General features: G+C 40.7%; 1 protein-coding gene across 2 annotated transcripts in view; it reads right to left on the bottom strand.

Annotated features, from left to right (window-relative positions):
* Positions 1–19,028, bottom strand: part of FLNB (filamin B) — a 91,634-nt gene that overhangs the window by 47,445 nt on the left and 25,161 nt on the right. For both annotated transcript variants that reach the window (XM_054976979.1, XM_054976980.1), the window contains exons 2-9: positions 15,291–15,539; positions 14,104–14,201; positions 11,378–11,525; positions 9,601–9,719; positions 8,899–8,976; positions 6,184–6,346; positions 3,397–3,594; positions 1,517–1,654 (exon numbers count right to left, since the gene is read on the bottom strand). In XM_054976979.1, the coding sequence (XP_054832954.1) occupies positions 1,517–1,654; positions 3,397–3,594; positions 6,184–6,346; positions 8,899–8,976; positions 9,601–9,719; positions 11,378–11,525; positions 14,104–14,201; positions 15,291–15,539 (1,191 nt within the window). The remainder of the gene's footprint in view (positions 1–1,516; positions 1,655–3,396; positions 3,595–6,183; positions 6,347–8,898; positions 8,977–9,600; positions 9,720–11,377; positions 11,526–14,103; positions 14,202–15,290; positions 15,540–19,028) is intronic.

Here is a 19,028-nt window from a genome sequence, read left to right as displayed (position 1 = left end):
GCTTATTCCATTCCCTTATGTTATTCCTTAGTCTGCAACATTATGCATGTCATATGTTCAAACAAGTAACACGTACGATTCATCAAACCTCATGACCACAACTATTCAGGGAATGCCTACTTGATTTAGTTTCCTAGAGATTCGGTCCAAATACACTAAAGTTTGTTGATACAAGCCTATTGTCCTTAATAATGCACAGTCGGCAACAACACCATACCACTGTCCTATAAACATTACTGTACAAGTCATTTATATCCGCCCCCATTCCCTACCAATTTGTAGATGGCTGAGAATGATTGTGTCACTCAAAAAGGCCAGGAGGGAGTAAATCTAGTGCCTGTGTTCAAGTGCTACTATATTGCAGGAATGAGAAAGTTATCTGTATCCATAGAGATAGTAAACGAACTCCTGTCCCTTTATATGCCAGCACACACATAACTGTCTTGTTTCATACTGAGGTGGAGGAAAAGAGATCTTGTTAGTTCAGCTTGAGTTATTTAACTCAGTTTCTGGAAATGGATAAGTAAATACCAGAAGTATGAAGTTTTGTTTTATTGGTAGAAGCATCCATTTTGAAAAAACTGAAATAGATCAATGGCACTAGAGAGCATCAAACCACATTACTTTGAGGTACTTCTCACATGTTTCCAGCAGCTAAAGATTGTTTACTGAACCGGAATTCTGGATATCACCTCTGAAATGTATTATTCTCCCCTTTCTAATGATGGAGAAAGCCTTAAAGCAGCTAATCAACTGGCATGACAAGAAATACCCTTTAGAATGGTGGTAGTTTACAGCTTGCATTTGTTATTATCATAATTCAAAAGAGCATCATAACTACTGTATGTCCTATGTGCCACACACACACACACACAATTACTAAACAACTATAACATCTTCTCTAAGCATGTCTCTGCCCACTACCATTGAACTTCAGTCAGCCTGTGTGAACGGGCTTGCTTATCAAGCTTATGACATAAAACAGCATGCAAGCTTGCAAGTTCTTCAGAACTTCATAAATGTCATCTGGGAAGCCACTTTTGAAAACTAGGAGACACTTCATCCTTTTGCTGTAAAATCTGATACACTCCAGCCCACATCTGGGACAGATCCATGTCTGTCTCTCACATACAAAACTGTCAGATCTTATTTGGCCTCAGATTTCCTCCCATTTTGCATGTTTGTTTTACATTTTGAGCAAACATCTTATAAAAGTCTAATGTTATCATGGTATTCAAACATCCTCTGGCCTGGAGCCTTATTAAATATATGCTTCTTTAGCACAAAAGCTGTAGTTCAAACCTACAAAGCTTTCCAAACCCACTAAAGTAGTTTTACAGCTTAAGTTACTTCTCTACAAATAGGTAAACAAGATGCTGTGACATAGTCAGCTGGCCATTTTATGCATCCAGCCACAGATACATATATTCCTCTTGTGTAATTAAATAGATTTGTCAAGGGGAAATAAGCAGGTCTGCCGCAAAGTGTAAGCAATGCTAAGAAGCTGAACACTTACTTGGCCCTTTTATTGCCACATGGATATCTCCACTCCCTGCAGCTTTAGTATCAACCTTGAAGTCTGCTGTTTCTCTGATCCGAACTCCTTTAGGTTGAAGGCCTCTACCACTGGCACGACAGGCATTTGGATTGCAGGCTACAAGCAAATTGCAGACAGTCATCAATCTAGTCTGATTCCTAAGAAGCTTTCACCTAACCAAGTCAGCCTCTAACAGTTTGCTTTAGGATGGATGAGATTTAACTTTATGAAATACAAATGCCATTCCAGTGTTCAGAAGCAGCAGTCGGACTGTGAAGACATTATGTAACACACAATTTTGGGGACTGCAGCTTGTGGTTAAGTGTTCTATGCTTTTTTACACATTTAGTGGATAAAACCCTACAACTGCCTAAGCATTTGGTATCAGTCTCTGCTATCTAAGAGTTTGTTTGATCAATAGCAAGAGGGGGCAAACTATTCTCATGTATGAAGAGCATTATTTCCCTGGAGCACTGTGCTTTAGGGCCTCTATGCAATAGAAGCTCTCCACCTTGGTGCTCTGGCACCAAATCCCACTCTTCAGAGCAAGCCCTTAAGGAAAGCATGACAGAATCCAATATAATACATTGTACCCAGGATTGTATAGCATTGCTAAGATGGCCCTCTTATTGTACTTGTATGTCATGCAGAATAGCAAGGAAACTATTGATGGCAATCTGGACCGAAAAAACAAGCTTGCTAAACAAGCAAATCCAGAGAATCAATCCCAGAGAAGGCCCCATGCAAAATGATTCAAAGTTGGGTAATACCTGGAGGTGGTGAACAAAGCAGTATAGCACAAGCATCTTCTCTATCTACACTATGACACTAGTTTAAACATGCTTTTGCTTGTTTAAACTACTATTTGGAAAACATGCCCATATACAAGATAATGAACAAATACTAGATACTGTGGAAAAGATAAGAGTGAAGTTTTATGGAAGCTAGAAGGCTGCTTGAAAGAACAGTTTTAAGTTGTCAGCTTGCTTTTCAGTACTTGACTATTATACTATGGCAAGAATTTCAGTGTGAACACAGGCTCCCAATTTAACTAGATGCCTGTTTTTCTGGAATCTGCAACTGCTGCCTTCGTAGCAGCAGGGTGTGATCCACCCAGTAAAAACATGCTCTGCTCTACATCTAGAGCACTGTGTTCCCCAAACAAGTCTATATACTAGTTGTTCTAGACTATCTGATCACACCAACAAAAGTGGGAGTACAACAGACAGCTAACCTCAATCAAGTTCAGCAGTTTGTGGTTAAAGCAGTTTGACTTCTTGCAAGATGACTTGCCAACAGCCATAAAACTATAGGACAAGTTGCTTGCATCATTTTTGTAAAACCCAGCAGCTTTTGCTTCAGGCTCCAAACCCACAGACTAGATGTTTAGGAAATATAGTAAACATGTCACCCTGCACACCCTCTTACCGACACAGCTTGCCCAACTATGAAGCCAATAGCAGTGAAGTCCAACATCCCATATATTGAGAGTAGCTCAGTAGAGATGAGCAGAGAGGTCTGAAAGCACAGAAGCAAGCAAGGATGGAATAGAAAGCTAAGTGTCAGTAAAGGAGGAAAGAAAAAAGTTGTGATACAAAATAAAGCAAATACAGTTGATATAAAAGATTACAAGAAAAAGCTCAACTCTAGAAATCTCAGAAAGGATAAGGATGGCTGTTTGGGATGGCAGACAAATCAAGCCCAGTTAGTATCTACTTTGTGTTTAAACCATTTAAGCAACAGCAGCTCTAATGCTTGATTGACTGTCAGAAGACTCTCTTGCACTTTAAAAAAACATATATACTTTCTTCAAACCCAGTAATATGACAAGTAGGTAACAATCTGTCCTGATCACAAACCTTCACCAATAAGAACACTCCAGGGGCTTTTTGGAACATGCTCTCCAGCAAATACCACTCTAATAGTATGAGGACCAGCATGCAGAGGCTTGTATACACAGCGGTAGACTTGATTGCCTTTGTCCTCCACCATAACGTCCACAGTATTTTTCCCCTGATGGTCCTCCACATCTACACCTATGTCACCAACACCAGCTCCTACAAGAAAGCAAAGACACAGGCTAGCACCAATTAGGTTAACTGTGGGGGAAGAGTCTGCCCATTTTTCATTCTGACCAGGAGCGATGTGGAACAGAAGCAGGCAAATGCAAAGCAGCATGATAGCAATATAGGTCCTGTACAAGTTATAGTGAGCGTGTATAATCTGTGTGCAGTTTGCACATGACTTTTGTTTTTATATGTTAGTTTTTACATTATATTCAACACACAAGGCTGATCCCGTGACTTAAAGCTTCACCTTTATCCAGGTAGCAGTCCCTGTTTTTAAAGCAAACACAAGTTCTTTCTACATACATGATATGAGAGTTTACCGCAATGTGTGTACAAGTCTTAAGAGGCAATGTGTATAACATAAGGGGTAGAAAGCAGAACTCTACATTGCCAGTTTCAGTGACAACACTTGCTCCTATGAAGTTCACTCCACCAATCTTGCCTAGATGTAAAGTTTGAGCTGAGTTTTTCCTGAAAAGATTTCTAATAGTTACAATGCTCAGAAACACCCACCCCTGCCCCCTTCAGGTCACAAAAATCTAAGATTCTCCTTGAATTTAACATGACGCCCTTTCTTCAATATTTCCTGTTCTATGGAAAACTTTAGTTTAAGCTGGGTTGGTTCTTATTAGTTTTCTTGTCCTGAATGATTGAATCAACTTTAAATTGTCTAATACAACAAGACTGAATATCTCCAGTTGGAAAATTCCTTATTATGTTTCTTTAGCAAACAAGTGTAATTATAAATTCAGAGGAAGTTTGCTGCTCTTCAAGGTTCAGCTACTATACACTCAGTCTAGTACTCTGATTTCTAATGCTAATGGGAGTCAAAGTTCACTGTGAAGCAGCTAATTTTGACATAGCTGTGATACAAGGCTTGATGCAGTTGGAGAAAAAAGAGTCCATTGCAACAGCTGTTAATTATGTATATGTACTGAAACCATGTTGAACAGGGAAACTAGTTTCAAAATTTAATTATTTCACACAATGCATTTCTCTATGGTCTTTTGGTCCAAGAATCGTTGTTCTGCAGGTTCAATTAAATGACAGTCTGAAGTCCTGCCTCAGTTCCTCTGCTTCTTCCCGTCTTCATCATGAACTTTTGATGCAGTAAGTGCAATGAGAGTAGATGCTACATGAGGCAACTACCTGGAACAGAAGTAATGTGACTGGGCACTCCATTTGTATGTACCCCACAGTGGTTGTAGGACAGTGAACTTCCACCTCAGTTTTTCTAATGGCAATCTATTCTAACAAAGTCAATGAAGCATTCTGTTAACTTGTATAGCAAAAGGGAAAAGATGTAGTCATGAAAACCACTGCAGGTGACTGTGCAGACTACAGCTGTGCAAGTAACCATAGCTACTGTAAGTAGTCGGCCCTAGCCTCTGCCATGTTTAATAGCTGTTTCATAGCTGCCTGTGATATAAAAATCACAAGGCCCTTGGATTATTTAAGCCTGATCTGCAGCAGGGGAATTCACGTCAGCGTTGCTGAGTCCCACCCAGGAAGATTAAGCATGAATGAGACATTCATGAAAATGCTGAGGACTGGAAGTGATTGATTTTACTGTCTCCCCAGCTGCAGGCGTGAGCTGTGATTTGAAAGGGTCTTGCTGAGTCACACCTTTTAGCACATTTCGATACCCTCCTTCCGCGATGAAATTCCCACCCTAAGATTGAGAGGCAATCAATCAGCACTGATAAGCTTATAATTTATCTCTGGGAACATGAATTTTCATATCTAAATTCATCAACTCACCTCCAGGGAGATTCATTAGCAAACTGCCTCTTTGTGAGACAGCATGCTTCCTGGATCCAAGCACTACTCCCTTAGGGTCACTTTCTCTAAGACTTTCTCCTGGCTAAGAACATGGGACTACTTCCTCCATGGACTACTCTACTCTCTGGATAGGTAATTATCACCTTGAAATCCCTCAAATCTATTCCACTTTCACCACTGCTTTTTCTAGGCATCTTATGTGTTTGTGAACAATCTCTTGTGTGTGTATATGAGTTTTCCCCTTTAAATAAAGATACTCTGTTATTCAAGACCAGAGCCTCATTTGCTTCCTTGGGGAGGAAATATTGGTAGAATTATCCCACAGTTACCCTTCTCGCATAGCCATCTTCCTTGCCGCTAATTCCCCCTACTCACAAGGAGACCAATCCAGGTAACAGTACTGATTAACAAGAACCACTAGTATAGATAATAGTGTTGATACTCATTGCTCTTTCGCCAATGCAGGTAGAAATGGGATATTTAGCACACTTCTTCAGTGCAATCTCCCCCCTCTCTGCCTCAGATCCACACATTAGCCCCATTACCGAAAAAATCAAGTGTTCTCAGAAAGGACTGCTGAGGAGTGTGTGAGGAGAAACGAGGAAATAAATTATCTTTGCATGTGTGGGTTGCTGATCCAACCCATGGAGAACCATGTATTCTCTAGATACTCAAAAAATATTTCTTCACATAGAATTTTGTGGAGATGCTGGCTCTTAGAAGAAAAACAAGAAGCCAGTCTTCTACAGCTTCACAGTTGTGCCAGATTTTATACAGATCTTTAGTCCATCTTACCTGCCGTGTAGATTTCAAAATAAGTAGGTTTATTGGCTATATTTCCTGTTGCTTCAAGGCCTGGCCCTTTTGCTGTTACTTTACTGGCATCTCCCTGGGCTTTGTCAACATTTACTTCAAAAGGACTCTTTGAAATGTGCTGACCAGCGAACAGAACTGTAACCTAGAAATGAAACAATATCGTTACAGCTCATTTCACAAGTTCATAATAGCCACTTTGAAATTTGACCATGAGCAGAATTCTTAAAATTGAATTCATACACAAGATTCTCAATATATAAACAACTGAAGCTTTTAGAAAGAGAAGTAAACATAATGTGGACCTTGATGTGTTAACCATAACACCCAGACTGCCAAAGTTAATTTACATAGTCAAGAGACTCAGCTCCTATGGCTGAGGGGCCAAGGCGTCATTCTGCCAGCATGGTGGTAGCTCCAATAGCATAGCTTTTCTGTCCTCAAAGGAGGGAAAGGAGATGTGTCACAACCCTTCCCCCACAATGCTGCAGATGCTGTTCCTTCAGGTCCACTGACCTGCAGAAGCACAATTTTGAGGACACAGAAGAATGCGCTGAAAGCAGGGAAGTTCGTTTCTTCCAACACAGCATTTCTGATGCTGCTTAGAATCCCAACCTGTATTTCCAGATACACGAGGGCATCTCCAGCCTTCATACGGCCACTGCCAGTTCTAACCTCCCCTTCCAAGCAAGCAATACATCTTTGGAGCATTTCACGGTACCAATGGCTACCTCAACAGCAGAGCATGTAATTCATTTATGCAGCCAGACAGCTCGACTTTACTGTCTTTTGCCCATTTAACAATTTTCTTTCTAACGGGAATGTGCACTAGCACCAAATCTGGATTTGGAGCCTTTAGAATTTGAGCATCCAGAACTCCACTGAAGTTAATATAAATAGCCATTTTCCACTGTATAAAGAACACAAAAATGCAAATCACTTTTTAAAACGTTTCCCCTCTAACCCTTTTGCAGTGCCAGTCCCATATCCAAACTGTTGAGAACATGTGACAAGTGCCAGGCAGCAGCACTTAGGAAATGTCTGCAATCTGGGCATGCACCTGGGTTATTCCTTCTTTCCCTTCCCTGAAATCCTCCAAAGCTGCTTCCTTTTTCTGATTCCTTCTCTCCTCCCCACCCAACCAGGCAACCTACCTTTACCTGCCCTCCGGTCTTTAGCTCTCCCTCCCCCAGGCAGCCTTTCCCCAGCATGAGCCAGGCCAAATTGCATAGTGCCAGGCCCTGGAACGGGCCAAGTTGTCCAGTAGGAAATCTGTCAGGACCTGCAGAATAGGGCACCTCACCTCACTTTTCCATGTATACCTTTCCCAATACTACCTCTCTTTCCTCCTGGCAGCTGAGGAGCTTTCCCTATTTTCCTCCTGACCCACCAACCAACCTAACTTTTATCTGTCTCCTCATCTTGAGCTATATTATTATTTCATATATACCACACATTTCTCTGTAATGCAGAACAAAAGCAGCTTACAAAGCAGTTTACACCTTTCTCCTCTCCCACCCTGTGAGATAGGTTTAGGCAGAGAGTGTGTGAATGGCTTAAGGTCACCCGGTGAGCTTCTATGGAAGACCAGAGGTATCAATTTGGTCTCCTAGATCCCAGTACACTGGCTTTCATGGGGTGGCTGCTGTTGAACAGTAGCAAGCAGCCAGGTCTAGACAAGGCACATGGTAACTAGTAGCTATGTTGTTGCTGCCAGGCCTGGCACCACTGAGTCCTCCCTGAAAGGTCAAAACCGCCCTCCCCCTAACCCCTGGTCTTTAATGACAGAAAATGAGGCTTGAACACTGGCAACAGCGTTGATTGCCTTGCAACTGCCACTCAGGGCATTCATGCCTTAAAGCTACAGGTGTTCTATCATGGGGGGAAGAGGTAAACTCTTTTTTAGATTTCATACTTTTTTGCAAGTCCAGGGCTTTTCTGACATTTGTAGAAAGATGTCTTTTCTGTCCATGTCTCAATCTCTGGATTTAAGGATCCACAGATGGGACCATGTTGAGAATTAGATGTATTGATCCCAAATATCAAGAATGATAAAATTCAGATTTTGAATTATTCATAACTATTCCAAATATAGCATTTGGTGCATTCAAATCCAAATTGCACATCCATGGTATCCAACAATTGGAGAGCTTGGCCGCCTTTAAGGGAATACAAGTGTGTATTTGCTAGGCTGAGAGATGTTTATGATTCAGCTTATGAATTAGATCCAGAAGTCAGATAACAGCTACCAGAATGTACTTCAATGCCATAACTGGGGCAAGCAATCTGGAAGAACCTTGGCAGAAGCAACCTGCTTGGAAGTCTATGTTACATTTAATTCTACAGATCTCAGTCTTTTGTGATAGGATAAAATTACCCTATCTCAGGTAATTTAAGAGTGCTACTAAAATTACTAGGTTTTATCATATAGGACAGGAGAAAATAATAAAGCAACTCCTCTTTGGACTAAGCTGATTGGTAAACAAACTCTTGTACACCAAGAAAATTCAGAGGCACAGACATTAAATTGAAACTCTAACGTTATTATGCTGTCAAATCATTTCCTCAGTCAGGGCCAGTAGATAAGCCAATGTTTTGAGAAGCAAAGAGGAATATGCTACAAAAAATTAAAAGCCTAAATACATTTATCACACTGCACAACTAAGCGTCCACGTCCTGGAATTCTTAGCATCTTACCTTGTGAGGTCCTGTAACCTTTGGTACATACTGTACAGCATATGTCTTGTTTTTATCATTTTCAGGAGTCACCTTGGCCTAATAAAAAAGTAACAATCAGACCAGTCTTCCATCCAAGCACCTCCAATAACTCTAGCTCAGGAGAAATCAAAGTGGTTGGTATATTTTGTACCCTGGTCTGCCAAGTGGCATGTACTTGGCCTCATCTTCTTTCATACTAACTTTCAAACCATTACAACAGCCCTCCCAAAGAGACAAGTTTTGAAGCCTTCTTCCACTAGGAAAACCCTAAAAGCTGACCACAAGTTTTGTTGGCCAGTTTACCAAGTTCCTATTTAGAGTCCACTCTGAAGTCACTATAAGCAATATGGGAATCACTACAGCATGTCCCTTCTGCAACCCACTGTGGAAATATTCCTCAGTAGAGATCATGTAGGAAACAACAGTACACTAGTAGCACCTGTTCTGGAGCAATGCTTGAATGGGAAGGACCTATACCATGACCTCTTCTAATCAGTTCTCTACTTTTACAGAACTAGTTTGTCTGGGAAAGATGGTACTCCTGCCATCAGGATCCCATCACTGTAATGCTGTACCTGAGGCCTGATCAAATGCACCTCAGTTCAAATCTTCATCTGTTTGTTCAAGTAAATACTATTCCACCATATAAAGACAGCAAGTGATTAAATTCCAAATGCGCACCTCTTCTCTATTTCCTTCTGGGTCTTCTACAAAGACCATTACTTCTCCCTGGCCAGCACTGATTGTGTCCACAGTGAAGTTGGCAGGCTGCTTCACCATATTTCCATGTGGTTCAACCCCTACAAAAAAAAGAATGATACAAGAATAAAGCTGGATGTAAGGAAGATACAAGTCAGCGTTGCTTATCCCCCACTGAAATGCTCATTACATTTTAAGAATTCTTAGTATTCAGTTACATCTAGTCTTGAGCTTGAAGCCATCATGATGGCAATGGCCATCCATCAATAGTCTCCACAGCCTGATTGTCAGAAATATTCTGCCTCTAAATATGAAGGTTCCATTTTCAGCCATCATGTCTGAATTCCATATTCTAAAGGGTTAGAAGCAAGCCAACCACTAGATGCTATAGTAATGAGTTCCATAACTTATCAGGCTGTATGAAGAACTTTATGAAGGCTGTATGAGGAAAGTCTTGAATATACCACCCCATATGGTGCAACTCAGAGTTCCATGCTGCAAGAAGGATCTCTTCTCCCTTTCCGAAGTTCAGCATCACAAGCTGAACGTGATGCCCCTCCACTCATCTTAAAATGCTATTTTTCATATTTGGAACACGTGGTTCCAAGCACTATCCCAAATAAAGTTATGCCTGTTACTTTTACACTGTTCTAATACAAAATGCATCACTAATTGACAGAAATGTATTAAACAGTTAATAGTACACTAATACTAATATTAGTCTGAGCCACTCTAGATTGATAATTTTTCATATACACAATACATTCATGATCTTAATATCCAACTCTCCTAGGCTCCCTTGCCACTACCTCAATATGCCCTACTTATGATCCTTGAAGAAAAAGAGCTTTGACTCTTGAAAGCCCATACCTTGAAAATTTTGTTGGTTTCTAAGAAATCCTGTTGTTCTACTGCAAACCAACATGCTACCAATCTGAAATTATGAGCCTTCTAGTGAGACATCTTACATTGTACAACTATAGAACATGGTTTCCTATGTTTCTGTAAATTAGACATTTGGAATGCTCATTACTATAGATGTTGAAGAACCCAGAATGTCCTCCGGTAGCATTCAATAAGCTGTAGATCTAAAAGTCACACTACAAGAACTGAGACAGTAAACTCATCCTAGACACTTGGCAAATGTTCCCAGGACTGCTTTAAAACAGGAAAAAGAACCATAGTCCCACTACACACAGGATTTGACCTTACTAAAGAGAAATGTTGCTTAATCGTCACTGTGCTTCCATCCAAATGAAACGGCTCATGAATTTGAGGCACTTTTGCCATTGAAAAATATAGGCTATTAAAAGGTAGCATTAACATTTAGAACAGGTACAAGCTTACAGTTCGTTCTTTCCCCACTCTTGGCAGTATTAGACCCGCCCTTCCCTAAGAAAGGTTTACATAAAGTCAATAACTGACCTCCGCCCTCAGATAACAGTTAAGTCTCCATCTTAAAAGGGTGGGAAGGAACATAGACAATGAGACCACTCAAATATGGTCCGGGACAACATGAGATAGCAGGCTTGCTGAACTGGTTCTCAGAGGCTTTAGGAATCCACATGAAAGTAGGAGTGCCTTTTGGATTATTTCCACATATTTCTGAATCTTGGCACCTTACCAAATGAATACAATAGAACTTGGAAGTTCATCTACTAACAGGATTTAAGCAAACAAGAATCAACTGGTCTTCACACAACAGGTGTGAATTTACTCAACGGAGAACTAAAACAGAGAAGAGCATTCTAGATTTTACCTCTGCCATATGCTCTTGCCTTCTTTGGATTAAGTTTAGGCTTCAGAGGAGCACCTGGTTTCAGTTTTGCTTTAGGGAACTGTGACAGGTAGGTCATTACAGAGTGCTCGTCCACATCAGGATGAATAATTTCTTCAGGAGTGATGACCTGACCAAAAGCAATTACAGCACAAATTAACCAGAACTGAGCTTCACCATCACCACACATTTCTTGCATGGCTGAATTACATTGTTCTCTTAAATACTAACCATATTTACAAGCATAGTGAACTGCTACCTTACAAGCAAAGGGCTGTTACAACACTACAAGAGGAATCCCACAAACTTGTGAATGAAGTGGTGGAACAAACTTGCCTGTAACCCTCTTGTGCCTCTGAAGCTTAGGTGCCAATCAAGTGCTTTGTAAAGCAGAAGTTCAATTTGACCCCAAGCACTTCCAGTCCAAGGTAGCAAGTTACAAGGAAATTTCTTCTCTACCACACACTGGAAAATTTCTACCAGTCAGAACAGACCACACTGACTGAGGGAGACCAATGTTATGACTTGCTGCAAGGTATAAGCATGTGGTCAAAAGCTGCTCCTGGGGGTCAGAGGAGCAGGGTACAACATAGGAGCTGAAGCTTGAGGGGGGAGCAGAAGAGCATACCCCTTGTGTCTTAAAAATATGTGAACCGAAGCCCTTGCGTAAGTGAAAGAGCTGCTTCTGCCAGTTTTTGCTTTAGACCCATGATATATCCCCATTGCATTTTGATGGATAACCTGACCAGATTCCCAAATTTGTAGGGGAAAACAGGTCTATTGGTGAGCTTCTTGATTTCACATTCGGCGGGACTTAGCCCTGTGTAGCCTCTTAATCTATACACATTATCTAAGGAAGTATACAAAAGCTACTAATACCTGTCAGGAGGATGATCAAGAAAGTTATGATAGTACCTACTTCTAACAGGCCACAGCTTAAGGAAACTGTGCTGTAAGTATTCTGAATAGTGTTCCCCTGATTTCCTCGAGCTCTGTCTGAATCTAGACATTTCAGTAGCATGAGCTCTACTGTACAGGAAACTAGCCAAAGAAAGAGGGGAACATGTCGCTCAGTAACTGTCCCATGAAATTAAGAATGGAAACAGCAGTTTTCATGAATACGTATATTTTTCCTTGACTTCATTGAAGAAAATAGTATCAGCAAAGACAGGTAGGGGAATCCAGCCCACTCTTACATGCAAGTTGCTTTTCTCCTTCTTCCTAAGAGAGGTTAGGAGGACATAGAATATGCTTTGAACAGAACTCTGAAGATCCAAAGTGAAACACCAAGCCTAGAAGCACATGATCCTGGGCTCATCACTCTCAGCCTAACCCCTCTCAAAACTGTGTTATGAGGCTGAATGGATGGGTGGCATGCCATATTTGCCACTTTTTGCAATGGTCAGATAAGGAACTGGGTTTAGAGTTTAAGTTGTGCAAGGAGTACATGATGTGAACTCTACGTTTTGCTGTTTGAACCACTGATATTCTCCACTAGAGCAGATCCTATTCTAAGTTTCAATGAAGTCATGTGGAATAGTGATCACCTGGGCACTGGTTTCTTCAATATTCAGGTAGCAGTTCATAAGTATGGGGACACAAGGACCACTCATACAAATATGAACTTGCACCAGTCTTAATGCAACAGCCTTTCATTTTAATATAGGCAAGATTGAGCACATGGGACCAAATCTCTGTTGCAATGCACAAGTTTAGAACTGCCCCAGAAATAGTCTGGTTTCATGGCTGGCCTTCTGTTTAGCTGAAAAAGGCATTTTGTTCTGCAGGGCTTTAGAGAAAAGTAATGGTTTTTAATTTTTATACCACGCTGCTGATTGTATTTAATCATGTTATTTAATTTGGTGCTCAAATATTTATCAGCTGCTGCATTTGCCATTTTTACTATCCAATGTTTTAATTTGTTTTATCAGCTTAATTTCTTGTACTTATTGGTTTGCAACCCTTAAAGATCTTGTGAAGGAGGATTTTCCCACCTCCCCCTGAGCCCCCTGGATTTTTGTTGGGGTGTGTGTGTCAGCATCCCCTTTCACATACAGCACTAGGACAAACTGAGAAGTCAGCAGAATGCGCTGGTAGGAAACAACCCATTATTTTGTACAATGAACTCTTGCTGCCAACTTGAATATCACATTTGCAATAGAAAGCCAGGACACACGTTTCCTAAACAAAAACAGGAATTTTATATCCCCAAGAGACTACTTTCAGCAGCATCTATGATGATTAATACATGCTCTAGCTTAAACCCTCTAAGCAGAGAGCAATCATAGCATAGCACCTGCACGCCACTGGTGCCAAGAATTCATAATTTAGAAGCCCTTACGCAGAACTAGCTGTTTTTAGTTTGGGCTAAAAAGTATAGGTGAACCCAAGTGGCAAGCAACAGGCAATAAAGTATGTTGAACCAACTCACCACAATAAGCCTCACTACTTGGCAAACTATTTGCCTGCCCAACTGGCCTGGCAAGGATTGTGCTCCATGATTTTCATATTTCAGCACAAAACTAGGCTGACAGGGCCAAGAACAAATTGTGTTGCCCTAGAATCAGTGTGCAGCTTCTATTTTGCAATTCCACAGCCAACACAGAATGGATGCTTTGCACTTCTAACCACCAGCCAAGCTCAGGATGAAGAGCAATGCAGAAGTTCATGTCTTTTGGACAAGAATGGCGAAGTCTGTTTTTGCTTACCTGAGGGACACCCAGCCAGTCATCAGCTTGTTGCATGGCTTCACGAGCATTATCAACGGGTTTCTTCGGGTCCCAAGCTTCCCAATCTGGGCAGAGACCTGAGGGACGAGTTCTCAGACTTAAAACTTGCAGCATTTTATATTTAGCCAAGGTGAAATGCTACCTGGCAATTCTGCCAGAACCCATTCAGAAGAGAGAAATATACAAGTACACATCCACTGCAGTGAAATTAGACCAAAGGCATAACAAATTTCCAGTTGAAATCTTCCTAGTTTAGAACGTTTTCTCTTCCTGAATGGTGGGAGTTTCTAAAGGCTGCTAAATTGTGCTAGTACAATCAGGATATTTCACAGGCAGAGGAAACAAGGCAAATGCAGACTCATAGCCATCTAGAGATCCATCTGATCAAAGCCTGTAACTGCCTACTAGACTGCATCAAATGCTCAGCTCCAGCACTCCATTCTGCCACCCCTGAGATCTTTCTTCTAGTAGGTAGTCTTTTGGCAATATGTTTATTTGCTCCAATATATGCTGACAGAAGATCCATTAGGACCCAAGAAGCCTATCTGGAAGCTCTTTTTTGTAGTTCGGACTTTTAAAATTATAGGAGCCAAAGAACATGAAACTCTGCAGATGAATGTGAAATCCCAAGACAAAGTTGTTTTACAGTGCTGATTTTTCAAAGTAGTTTTATTAAAGGGTGTAGGAGGAGCTATAGAACTTCTGCTACAAGATGAGAAGTTTACATCATTATTCTGTATTCATTTCGGTGCAACAGCACTGGCAGCCAGTGTGATGCAACAGCTCTGCTGTCAGTAGCACAAGGATGTTGCATTTTTTATAATATTTCAAAAGCCTTGCAGAAAAGCCTTTAGCATTTATGCAATACTTCCTGGAGTTGAAAATCAATCATTTAATAATAAGTGTGTAGTAATACAATTAGATATTTAGTAATCCTTTTGTGACTTTAGCCGTTAGGCAACAAGGTGATGCATTACAATCTATAGTGTCCTCCAGTGGTGTTTAAATATGAATTATCTCCACGTGAATATTTCACTGAAGGCTCTTCAGCCAGACTTTTACTGCTTGTGATCCTAGTGGTGGCTTCCATGCAATGCAAAGCCATCAAATGACTGGCCTATTGCTGCCATTAGGAAAGAACAGAAACACGTATACAGGAGACTTACCTGGAGCACAACTATCAACAAGGGCACCCAGTGCTTTGCCATCCTGCCAATTTTGGTTAAAGTTGGTTATTGGCAAGTAGGGGATTTTGTTCTGAATCCACCCTAGCAGTCTCTGCTTTGGAGTCTGTTTCTTGGCATCATCATCTCCTTCATCTTCCCACACAGGCATAGAGATTGAGTAATGCAGGATAAGAGTCCATACTAGCCCCAAGATTAGTTTCAGGTTACCATCAACAATAGCTTTACTATCTGAAAAAGAAACACAACCAGGAGGTTGAGCAATAGCATAAAGTAACACATTTAGTAAGCTGAAGATATACTTTAGCAATAGATCAAGTGGACCTGTATCGAACAGTTAAGCTGGCCATCCTCTTGATGAGACTGAGTAACATGCACCTTCCCTAGCACATGAACCCACAGCCTTTTGCTAGGTGAGTGCATGCCATATGTTTGTGTTGCTTAATGAGGCAACTGCAATAGTAATACATGGTGGCCAGCTATGCACATCTAAAAAGAATAATAATGCAATTAATTCATTCTTGGGGAGGATGTTTTAAGCTATTTAACACTTCATCCACCAATCTATGTTTAACTGCCCCACAGTTTCATGCTCAGTTAATGAGGTTTACTGCCACAAAACATAGGCAGAAATAAACTGGGAAATCTGAAGCTTCTCAAGTTCTTAAGCATTCAAAATGTCTAGCATGCAAATTATAGGAGGTAGATTCTTCCGCTGTACAAAAAAAAAGTCTCTAAAGATGCCTGCATTTCCCTCTGTTTATTCTGTGCCATGTTTTATGCAGTGGATTCTCATCTATATGAAAAGTCTACTCTCCCTATGCCAAGCAAGTATTTTATCATTTTATCATTGAAGTGTTAGATATTCCATTACTGCTAAGCTAGAAATTCCTCAGGGACCTAGAATCAGCAATAGCCCTAGACGTTTCAGTGTTAGGAACACATAGCAAGTCTTGCAATTTTCACTAAAATGAGACGTTGACAAGATGAACTAGCTTCTATCCAAATTTGTTCACAAGAGCAAATTAAATGTATGCACTGGTAATACCTATTGAGATAGTAAGCTAAAGGATAGCGAGAAGTGAAGAGTTTTCATAGCAATTATCACATGGAAAGGTTTAATTCAAATGTTTAAGGTTTAATTCAAAAATCTTGTAAAAGTATGTACTGGCACTCTTAATCCAGAGCAAACCCCAGGTCACTTCAACGAAGTTTACAAGGTGACTTCATAACCAATTCTTCCTAAGCTGCTCATAACCTCTGTAGTCCTCTGACTCGCCAGGCTGATCAAGAGCTGGTCACTAGCCCCTCCTGGACCATCCAAGGCAGTACACTAGCCATTCCAGCATTCCGAAAGATTCTGCCCGCACACTTCCTACCATCATTCAGTTTTACTGCACTATTTCTAGCCCAAAGCAGAAAGCTATCCCATAGGAGATTAAGAAGAGTGGATTACTATCCAATGTAATTAATTGCTATCTTAAATAGCTTAAGCAATAAACCAGGAGTCTGAGGTACTAAGGAGGTATATGGCTCCAAGGAATGGTTTTTATGGAAATTGCAACACAGCAGAGATCCAAGCTAAGGTTACAATACAAAGCAAAGATTAAGAACTTTGAAGAGTTCAAAAATATTATGGCTGTGTACTGAACTGAGGAATATGATATTGGAGTTTTAACTATTTTTACTCACAGAACGAAGAACAGAGCAAGCGAGCACCCAGGGTTAACATTAAGGAAGCTTGCAGAATCAGAAAGCTACTAGGGTTCAACAATCTACCCCTTATAGCCAACACCAAGTTCATATGCTGCTGCTTCCCCCTTGAGAGATTACTGGCTAAGAGGGATGGGCAAGGGAGCAGAACAAAGATGTTAAGCCCTCTTCCAAAGTACTTCCAAAAATGCCAAAGATTACTAGAAGCACTGAGGAAAAGCCAGACATTTTAGCAGAAGTATGTTGCTTCCCCTCAAGCCTGGGCGTAACGATTCGTTTGGAGCACTGAAAAATGTATGAGATTTGCCTTTTAGAGAACAAGGTTTTACTCTCCCCAAATATATAGCATGAAAAATGTTAATGCAAGGCAATCCATACAATTAGATTGCCGCAATGGTAATTCCTATGGATACTGTAGACGTAGACAACATTTTCAAGGACTTTTTTTTCCAATGTGAATTTGGGTGGATGGATGTTCTTCTCACTCCTTCCACATGTCCCTCTCAGCAAAGCTGAAGGCTGCACCAAGATCCCACTTAGCATTTACTGTAAATACTGCTAGGGCTTTAAGGAACTGCCAGTCACAATCTCCTCCTGCTGCGGAAGAAATGGGAGGTCACTTTACACAGAAAGTGTTCAAAATGTCAATTGTGCCCTGACTACAGTTGTATTTTTTTTAAAAAAGGGACAATTCTAATAAAGTATTGATGTTTTCAAAACCAATGCTCCTTGTTGCAGCCATATTAGCTATAAGACTGCCTTTCAATATGGTAGCCTTTCCTGTACAAGCCCCAATAAAGAACTCAGTAGTAAAACCATCATTTTGCCTCTGCATTCTTTTTGAAATGTACAATACCACCACATCAAGGAAGACCCCAAACTGGAGATAGGATGCTGAAAGATTAAGCCTCTCTGATTATGATTGTAATTATATAAATGGAAGTAAAATGACAACTTTACCAGTGGCCTCAAACAGGGTGATTAGCAACAGCCAAACCACATAAAAGAGGAGTGTGTAAGCATAAGCCATAGGGGAAGATTTTACATACAACTAGATCCCAGCCTGGAAAGGCTTCAAAGTAGTTTATCTGGAGTAAAAACAAATCTGCATACATTTCAAGTCAAAACTAGCCAGCGTCACGGGATGCAGTTAAGCATGCTACACGACTAGAAACACAGGGCTGGAGTGCTGGTAGGTTAATCAGTTTCATATTGTGAACTGACTATTTGATCACAGCCCATGGTCCAATATTGCCAAGCAATCACAGTTGTGAACCACCTTGGGTAGCAGCATACAAATTTTCCAAATAAAGTACTACATATGTAGTCAACAACCCATATGGAGCAGCCTTCTTCTAATTCAAGTAGACATGCTTAGATGCAGACATCCCTGTTTTGCAGCCTTAGAGTGCTTCTTCCAAGCAGGCCTGGCATCTCTTAACAATCTGTTTAGGCAGGAGCAGGAAACAAGAGAGATAATTTCTGCCACACCTTCCATAATATGACATTCAAAGCGGCTAAAAATATACACACACAAAGTTTAGCAGCCAAATACAAAGTTCTAATCACAGAAGCAGTTACCTAATAAGTAGCAACAGTCAACTATCCAAAGTTTGGGTAGTTCTGACTTCACTTGGTGTCTGACAGCACCAAGAAAACATCCTTTAGGAGAAAAGTCCATAAAGGATAAACTTCAGAGAAAGCTAAAATGCTCATCATCAGGCCTCCACCTTAGCAGCACACATCTAGGGCGTGTGTCCTCCAAAAATTGGTAAATCTGATTTTTTAACCTAAATTCTGAACTGACTCTCTAATTTGGTTTGGCTATTTCCAGAAAACTCTGTAATATTTAGCCATTATTCCCTACGGGGTCACTTTTTAACCATTCTTAAAGCCAGTTTGGTGTAGTGGTTAAGAGTGCAGGACTCTAATCTGTAGAATCTGGTTTGATTCCTCACTCCTCCACTTGAAGCCAGCTGGGTGACCTTGGGCTAGTCACAGTTCTCT

This window comes from Eublepharis macularius, chromosome 4 (assembly GCF_028583425.1).
Source record: "Eublepharis macularius isolate TG4126 chromosome 4, MPM_Emac_v1.0, whole genome shotgun sequence".
Lineage (NCBI taxonomy): Eukaryota > Metazoa > Chordata > Lepidosauria > Squamata > Eublepharidae > Eublepharis > Eublepharis macularius.
The sequence above is the reverse complement of the archived record's forward strand: the minus strand, read 5'-3'. Positions and strand labels throughout refer to the sequence as shown.